Below are 9,044 nucleotides of genomic sequence, written 5' to 3'. Positions count from 1 at the left end.
GAGGTAGGAATGGGCACTCTGAGTGCAGACAGACGAAAGATACATGAATGGAAATATGTCATAGGAAGAAAGTATCCAGGAGGCTGGGATATGATTAGGCAATGAGAGGAAAGCAAGAGCTCCTTCATCTTCCACTTCTCAAGGGATGGTGAAGCTCCTGTAAATTCAAGTTATGGAGTTAAATGAACCCTGTCCTAAGAGAAAGAAACACTGTTATAGTAGAGGGGTGGAGTGTCTCTGAAAAAGCTCTTGACTCGTCATTATCTTCTGCACTCTGCACAGGACTCCAGGCCCAGGAACTGCAGATGCCCAACAGCAGCTCCATCAGCCAGTTCCTCCTCCTGGCGCTGGCAGACACGCGGCAGCTGCAGCTCCTGCACTTCTGGCTCTTGCTGGGCATCTACCTGGCTGCCCTCCTGGGCAACGGCCTCATCAGCACAGCCGCAGCCTGCCACCACCGCCTGCACACCCCCATGTACTTCTTCCTGCTCAACCTCGCCCTCCTCGACCTGGGCTGCATCTCCACCACTCTCCCCAAAGCCATGGCCGATGCCCTCTGGGACACCAGGCACATCTCCTACGCTGGATGTGTTGCCCAGACCTTTCTGTTTGTCTTTCTGATGTCAGCAGAGTATTGCATCCTCACCATCATGTCCTATGACCGCTACGTTGCCATCTGCAAGCCCCTGCACTACGGGACCTTGATGGACAGCAGAGCTTGTGCCACCATGGCAGCAGCTGCCTGGGGCACTGGGCTTCTCCATGCTCTGCTGCACACTGTCAGTACATTTTCTCAGCCACTGTGCCGAGGCAATGCTGTGGATCAGTTCTTCTGTGAAATCCCCCACATCCTCAAGCTCTCCTGCTCTGAATCAGACTACCTCAGGGAAATTGGTTTCATTGTGCTTAGTGTTCTTGCCGTATTTGCGTGTTTTGTTTTCATTGTTGTGTCCTATGTGCAGATCTTCAGGGCCGTGCTGAGGATGCCCTCTGAGCAGGGACGACACAAAGCCTTCTCCACGTGCCTCCCTCACCTGGCTGTGCTCTCCCTGTTTCTCAGCACTGACTTTTTGGCCTACATGAAGCCCCCATCCATCTCCTCCCCATCCTTGGACCTGGTGGTTTCATTTCTGTACTCGGTGGTGCCTCCATCATTAAACCCCCTCATCTACAGCATGCGGAACCAGGAGCTCAAGGATGCAGTGAGGAAAATGTCATGGACAAATTTCAGTAGGGTCGTCTTCTCATCTGCCTGAACAAATGACTCAGTTTTTTCTGAAACATGCCTATGTTGTCTCAGAAATATTGAATGGCCTGTACTGAAAAGGACTATAAAGATCATCTAGTTTCAACCCCACTGTTACAGGCAGGGTCACCAACCACCAGAGCAGGCTGCCCAGAGCCTCTCATTTCCAGCCTGGCCTTGAAAGCCTCCAGGGATGGGGCATCCACAACTTATGTGGGCAACCTGTCCCAGGGCTTTACTACCCTCTGGGTGAAAAACCTCCTTTTAATATCTAGCCTAAACCTCCCCAGCCTCAGTTCAAAACCGCTCCCCCTTGTTCTATCACCAGCCACTGTGCTAAACAGCCATTCCCCCTCCTCTTTATACATTCCCTTGAAGTACTGGAAGGGCACAATGAAGTTTCCTCAGAATCTTCTCTTCCCCAAACTAAGCAAGTCCAGTTCCCTCAACTTTTCTTCCTAGCAGAGCTGCTCAGCCTTCTGATCATCTTAGTGCCCTCCTCTGGACCCACCCCAAGAGGGGAAGCTGGGGGGCCCACAGGCAAAGGAGGGCTCTGCAGTGGTGCTGCTGAGCCAGCAGGGCAGATGGAGAGGGACTCAGCAGTAGAGAGAGTCTGACAGCGATGACCCAAAATGGTTCATGGATGTTTGTGTTCACTGAGAAGAAATCAGAGTTTCTTGGCTTCCCAGTGGCCATTTCAGCACTGGGTCACCCCCAGGAATCCAGTGACTTGTCTGGGGGCATTGAGTGTGCTGGGTTGGGCTGCAGCTGCAGGGACAAAAACAACATTGGCAGCGTACTGCCCTGAGACCTTCTTCCCAAGTTCCATCTGCAGCTTCCAGAGGGCTCTGCTCTCCTGCAGGTCCTCTTGGAAAGCTGCCTGTCCCAGACACGATCTCTGGGGCCCTTGGAGATGGCATGGGATGCTTGTGATCACACAGTGGAGCTTTGCTCCTTTTCATTTTTCCCCATTAATAATTATCATTTCCTGTCTACTGATGTAAAGTACTTGTCCTAGTGGGAAGGTGAACCACACTGATGGGATATGGCTGAGGAGTGCGTTCTCTTTTTAGGCAAATTGTATTGTGCTTTACTGTTGTTTGTTTTAAAGCAGGAAGCAACATCCTGTGCCTGCGTGCAGACAGTTCTCTTAGGGAAGCAGGTAAAGGAATGGTGTAAAGGAACTGTACCATCCAGCTGCAGACTGCAGTGGAGAATTCTGGTGTAGGAAAAGTGATGCAAGGGCCAGGTGCATACAGCAGACACGTCAGGCCTGGGGAGGTGAGCAGTCAGGTTGTCTGTACTGTGTCAGACCTCAAGCAATTGCTTCTCCTGCCTGTGCAGATCTCCTTAGGAGACACCCTCAATCAACATCAGTTGGACAATGGTGCTCCAAAAGCAACAAGATGCACCTTGTAAAATCAGAAAACATTTTTCTTGGGTGCCCTTTGAAATCTTCTTTCTTTGCTATAGGAAACATGGAGCGAAGTGTGAGCAAACTCAGAGTCAAGTGTGAGGCAATCCTGGAGTAAAGTGTGGGTAGGCCTGAAGAGAGAGTGCACACACCCAGGGTAGGGTACCAGTAAAGCCCAGAGAAAAGTGTGAGTAAACCAGGAGCAAAGTGTGAGTAATGTTGAAGAAAAGTTTGAGGAATCCTTGAGTAAAATGTGAGTGGAACACAGTCAAAACAGAAGTATGAGTAAACCCAGAGTACAGTGTTCATAAACCCAGAGTAAAGTGTGAGTAAAAGCCAGAGTAAAGTGTGAATCTGCCCAGAGTAGAGTAAGACTAAACTCAGAGTGAAGAGTGTGCATGACTGGTGCAAAATGTGAGTAAAACCTGGAGAAAATCGTGAATACACTGGGAGTCCAATGTGAGTAAACTTGGAGTCAAGTGTGAGAAACTCCCAGAGCAAAGTGTGGGTTGGTCCGGAGCAAAGTGTTGGTAAATGTGGAGTAAAGTTTGAGGAAAACCCACAGTAAGGTGTGAGTCTACCCGTATTAAAGTGTGGATAGGCCCGGATGACAGAGTGTTCACACCAGGAATAGGGTGTCTGTAAAACCTTGAGATTAATGTGAGTAAGCCCTGTGTAAAGTGTGTGTAAGGTTGAAGAGCAATTTGAGTAAACCTTGATTAAAGTGCCAGTGAAACACACTCAAAAATGAAGTGTGAGTAAAGCCAAAGTAAAGTGTTAGTAAATGTGGTGTAAAATATGAGTAAAATTGAGTTGGGTTCGAGTGCACCCAGAATTGCATAAGCATAACTCAGAGTAAAGAGTGTGCAAACCTGGTGTAGAGTCATTTTTGTGACTCAACATTGCCATCTGCAAACCCCTGCACTACGGGACCTTGATGGACAGCAGAGCTTGTGCCACCATGGCAGCAGCTGCCTGGGGCACTGGGCTTCTCTATTCCCTCCTGCACACTGTCAGCACATTTTCACTGCCTCTCTGCCATAGCAATGCTGTGGATCAGTTCTTCTGTGAAATCCCTCAGATCCTCAAACTCTCCTTGACGGAGAGCAGCTCAAGACGCCTGGGACAGACGGGCTGAGGCTCTGGTGGCGCAAGAAGCAAAGTTTATTGTTGTTACAGGGCTTTTATATCTTTTAGCTACAGGAGTGTACAATACTTCAATCAGATAGCATTCATGCAGCTGACAGCAATACGTCATTACTTAATCAGCTCTTTGTGGATGATGGTCAGTACAGAGATCCAAAGGTGTTCTCTCCACAGAACACGTTCTGCTCTTGGTCACGGAACGAAGAAGCTGTAGCTTATGCTTGCCAGTTCCACATGGCAGTCCTTCCCTTTCAGGAGGGGCCGCGTGTTCCCTGTTTGACCCTTTCAGGTCAGCCAGGTCTGTTTTGCTTCACAGTCTTCCTCATCCCACCCTTTTCTATTTTATTAGACCAGAGGTGGTGGTGGTTTATTTTTTGTGTTTTCCATCTCCAATTTTTTAAGATTTATACGCAAATTTTGGAATCTATTTGTTATTATTTTCATCAAGCATGGACAAGCAAGAATTCCTATGATTATCATTATGGCAATGACTGTCAGCCCATAAATTCCATTTCTAAATGATTTGAAGGACGGAAATGCAGATTTTAGAGCGCTGATAAATGTAGTAGTTTGAGTTGCTACTGAAAGATCCATATGGTGCGACTGTATCATGTCGTGAATGTGCTGCCTCCATTCCCTAAGATCTAATGACGTGTTGGCATTATTCCATGTGCCTTGAAGATGATCTTGTATTTTGTTCCAAGAGAATTTGGTATTGTTGCATTCAACAGGAGTCACACAGCTCGGTATTCTGCGTGACATAAGAGAGATTCACGAGCAGCTACCATTTGTAACTGTCTTCCCAGGATGTCTGCTGTATCCTTGAAGGAGTTGAGACGCAGTTCAATCTTTTCATCCCATGTAGCTTGATTTTGTAACGCTTTAGATACATTAATTGATAACTCATTAACATAAGCTGCTGTCTGAATACGAGTTGTTAAAGAAATAGAAGCGACTGTAGTTACTGCTATGGCAGCACTGAGCGCAGCTATTCCGGCTATTATTGATCCGACCATTCGCTTGGATCTCTCTATTAATGGCAAAGCAGCTTCTTGGAGGATTTCCATTCCCTTGTCAGCATACCAATAATGTGTCAAATTTACAGGAAGATAGACGCAATCGGGTTGCTTCACTAACAAGAAGGAACTACTGCTGCTATTAAGACAATTAGAGATTATACAGTCGGTACAGTTTACTATGTTACTTACAATATTTAGCGGTCCGCTTAAAAAGGCAGGAGGTTCTGGAGCACAAGCTCGCATATAAAACTCAGTTGTGTAACTCTGCAGTCATTGCCCATTTATTATTTATTGAATCCAAGTCAAGTTTAATCGTTTTGCTTTGATTTTGTCCATAGATGGGACTGCTTTCCATAAATTAGAATAGAACGTAGGATTGTTTTTTGTCCAAATTCCTGAGACCAAATCAATTGGTCGCCCTTGATTTCCTATCATATTCCAATCACACATAGTGGAATCAATGCACACCGTTTCGTTAGCTCGACATGCTCTCCATAAAGGTGCAAATTCTGTTTTTGGAGTGATTGTGCTTTGACAGAAAGGAAAATTTAAGGGAGGCGTTCCAGAACCTCTTGTCCCATTAGCTAAATCTAGATAGAGAACATTCAGAGCCCAATGAATTCCTGTTGAAACATTGGTATCCCAGTCATTTTGCACTACCACTCTCTCACACAGGGATTGTGTTTGATTCCTCTGAAAACATACAGGCATACCATCAACCTTTCCAGAATAATTAAAACGCGCAGAGAACTCTATTATGTGTCCATCTGAATATTGCCCCATAAACATTGTTTGATTGCTGCAAACCGGAATGTGCACGGGTTCATCCCAAGGAACCGGGTGGATGATAGGAGGATTGGGTACAAAGGCCCAGTATGTTTCAGCTTTACATCCGTGATGTGAGATCCACAAGGTCCTGAGGATTAGGGCCACGAGTCGTATTCTCTCGTGCATCTTTCTTTCCCAGGTCTGGGTTACAGTCAGTCTCTGCATCTTCCTCCGCAGTTTTCCCACCTTGGTTTCCGGCATGTCGGACGTCTCTCTCCGGTATCCACCGTGGTGAGGTTTCGTCTGTAGGGAAAACACAAACGTATCCTCTGCCCCACATCAGTACAGGATCAGGACCATAAGTTTTACCGTCCATTGGATCTCTCCAGTATGCCATTGGTTCATCTCTTGTTTTATTACTCCAATGTCCATCCGCAGCCGATTTTCCGTCATCATCCAGTGTCAAAAAATGTAAAACAAATAATGCATGTGATAACATAGAGGACGGAGTATCTTTAATTCCCCATGTCCCTTTTTATTTTCTTTCGTTGAGTTGTCAGTAAATGATTCCATTTTTCTGCTATGCCTTGGCCTTCTGGATGATGTGGAATTCCAGTTTCATGGTGAATTTTGTCGACAAAAGGTTGCAAAACCACTACTTCCATAAGCTGCCCGTGATCGGTTCTTAATGATTCCGGTGCTCCCATAACGCTACAACAATGCAAAAGATGGTTGCATACATGAGAGAGTTTTTCACCAGACAAGGCTGAGGCTACTGCAAAGTGAGAGAAAGTGTCAACTGTTACATGGGCATAAGAAGATTTTCCAAAGGAAGGTACATGTGTGACATCCATCTGCCACAGATCATTAGGCATTAATCCCCTGGGGTTCACTCCAAAATGAGGAACTGGTAATAAAGGGGCACAAGAAGAACCGTTCCGCATATTCGCAAGTCCAAAGCAAATATTCACCTCCACTTAACACAGCCTTCGCCAAGCTTTTCCAGTCAGAAGGGGGAAGGATATGAGCAGCTTTAAGCTCTTTCAGTTGTTTAAAAGGAATAGGCTCATAATCATTCAGAATGCCACCGTTTGCAAGTTGATGCTGTATGACAGGGAAAACTTGAGACGGAAAAAGTTGCCCAGAAAATTCATCCATTGTTTCCTCAGCTTTCCTAGCTTCTTTCAAAGCCAATTGCATAGGAGATTGTTGCATAAGCACAGCATCTGCTCCAGGCGGGGGAGGCATTCGCCCTGCTCGAAAGGCAGGCAGAACAGCAAGGGGATGTGATGGAGCTGATGGACTGTCTGTTGTGTCTGCACAGCGGCATCAGCAGCCTGTAACGCTGGGAATACAGCCGCTGAGTCCTTATGGTGAGATTCAGCAGCCTCTTTTTCTAACTCTCCCCAATCATCGGGGGGTAAAATATCCTTTGTCATGTTAGTGCCAGGAGGTTTACAAGGCGGCCAGTCCTTTGCTAATTTACAAACCAAAGGTTGCTCATATTGGGGAGGGGAGGGTGGGGGTGCCGATGGACGAAGGGATGTGATGGAGAGATTCTGATGGCGGCAAGGCAGGATATAACTTTTCTGCTGAGCGAGTGGTCCGCTGCCACTTCTCATCTCCTGTGTCTCCTCTGAGACATTCTTTTATTAGAGTCCAAAGCGTAAAGGTATCCATAGGTACCTTCTCAGGACCATGCACAGCATAACAGCCCTGGAGTCTTTCACCTACTTTGTTCCACGTTTCCATATTAATAGTTCCATCCCTGGGAAACCAGGGGCATTCTTCCTCTATAAAATCTGAAGAACGACTAATCTGACCCCGAGTCACTTTTACTCCTCAGGCAACGAATAATGATTTCAGCACTGCAGAAAAAAGGCCTCGTTCAGTACTTGCAGCTTGTCCCATTTTATCTAACAATCTGTCCAATGCCCCAGTCCTTACCTCCCTATTTCAACTCACCAACCGCGGCTCGTGGGAGGAAGCGACGCCTTTGTCACTGGAGTCCGAGATTCCCGGGTTTCGGCACCAGATGACGGAGAGCAGCTCAAGACGCCTGGGACAGACGGGCTGAGGCTCTGGTGGCGCAAGAAGCAAAGTTTATTGTTGTTACAGGGCTTTTATATCTTTTAGCTACAGGAGTGTACAATACTTCAATCAGATAGCATTCATGCAGCTGACAGCAATACGTCATTACTTAATCAGCTCTTTGTGGATGATGGTCAGTACAGAGATCCAAAGGTGTTCTCTCCACAGAACACGTTCTGCTCTTGGTCACGGAACGAAGAAGCTGTAGCTTATGCTTGCCAGTTTCACATGGCAGTCCTTCCCTTTCAGGAGGGGCCGCGTGTTCCCTGTTTGACCCTTTCAGGCCAGCCAGGTCTGTTTTGCTTCACAGTCTTCCTCACTGGGTGATCTTTTAGGTCTTTTCCAACCTTGGTGATTCTATGATTCTATGATTCTAGAGGTGGAAAGAAAGTCTGGGGGTGGACAGGGGGTTGTGGGGAATCTACGGGGGGAAAGGTGTGAGTGGGGCTTCTGTGAGCTGGAAAGAGGGTCTGGAGGTGGAGAAAGGGTGGAAGAGGGAAACTGGGGGATTGTGGTGGGCTAGAAGCCCTGTGATGTGGAAAGGGGACCTGGGGGTGGGGAGGAGATTGTGAGGGAGAAAAGAGGAGAAAGGCTTCTGTGAGTGGAAAGGAGGGTCTGGGGGTGGAGGGGTACATTGTGGAGGGGAATATTGTGGAGGGCAACTTGAGGAGTTGAAAGGGGGAAAAGGGGTTTTTGTAGGGCAGAAAGGGCAGGTCTGGGAGTGGATGGAGGATTGTGAGGGGGAAAAAAAAAGGAGTGGGGTCTCTACAGGGAGGAAAGGGGGTCTAGGAGTGGTGAGGAGGTTGTGGGGGGCTTCTATGGGGTGGGAGTCTGGGGTAGACCTCAGGGGAGTATCTGGGGGAGAAGAGGGGAGTGGGGTGCCTCTGGGGTTGAAAAAGAGTTGGAGGGGAATTTAGTGGGTTGTGGAAGGGAAAAGGGTGAACAGAGCCTCTGCAAGGCAGAAAGCGCATCTGGGGCTGGAGGGAGGAAGGGGTGGGAGGAGAGAGCCAGGGGTTGTGGGGGGCTTCTATTGGGCAGAAAAGGAGTCCGGTTGGGGGGGAATGGAGGTCAAAATGGGGGAACTGACTCCAGGGGTCAGGGAGGAGCACAGGGGACTCCAGAGGTCAGAAAAAGGGGTCAGAAGGTGGGGGGAGCAAGGAGGACACGGGACCCTGGGGGTCAAAGAGAAGGTAATGGGGGGTGATGGCAGACTCTAAGGATCAGAATGGGGGAAATGGAGCGGGGGTACCCGGGAGGAGGAGAGGGGATTCTGGGGGTCAGACAGAGGGGACTGGGAAAGTGGGGGGACTCTAGGGCACAGAATGGGGAGACTCGTGACGGGGTGGAGGGACATTAGAGA

General features: G+C 47.9%; 1 protein-coding gene across 2 annotated transcripts; it reads left to right on the top strand.

Moving 5' to 3' along the window:
* The first annotated feature begins 287 nt into the window (after positions 1-287).
* On the top strand, positions 288-7,513 carry LOC128072899 (olfactory receptor 14J1-like). Of its 2 annotated transcripts, XM_052667127.1 has the most exons (2): positions 288-1,213; positions 7,495-7,513. In XM_052667127.1, exons 1-2 carry the CDS (start codon positions 306-308, stop codon positions 7,511-7,513), a joined length of 927 nt encoding a protein of 308 aa, XP_052523087.1. In that variant the 5' UTR covers positions 288-305. The 2 variants fall into 2 exon arrangements, with proteins under 2 accessions (XP_052523087.1, XP_052523086.1); XM_052667126.1 differs by lacking the exon at positions 7,495-7,513 and having other exon boundaries at positions 288-1,256.
* The last annotated feature ends 1,531 nt before the right edge of the window (positions 7,514-9,044 follow it).

This window comes from Tympanuchus pallidicinctus, unplaced genomic scaffold (genome assembly GCF_026119805.1).
Source record: "Tympanuchus pallidicinctus isolate F22 unplaced genomic scaffold, pur_lepc_1.0 scaffold71, whole genome shotgun sequence".
NCBI classification, from domain to species: Eukaryota; Metazoa; Chordata; class Aves; order Galliformes; family Phasianidae; genus Tympanuchus; species Tympanuchus pallidicinctus.
The sequence above is the reverse complement of the archived record's forward strand: the minus strand, read 5'-3'. Positions and strand labels throughout refer to the sequence as shown.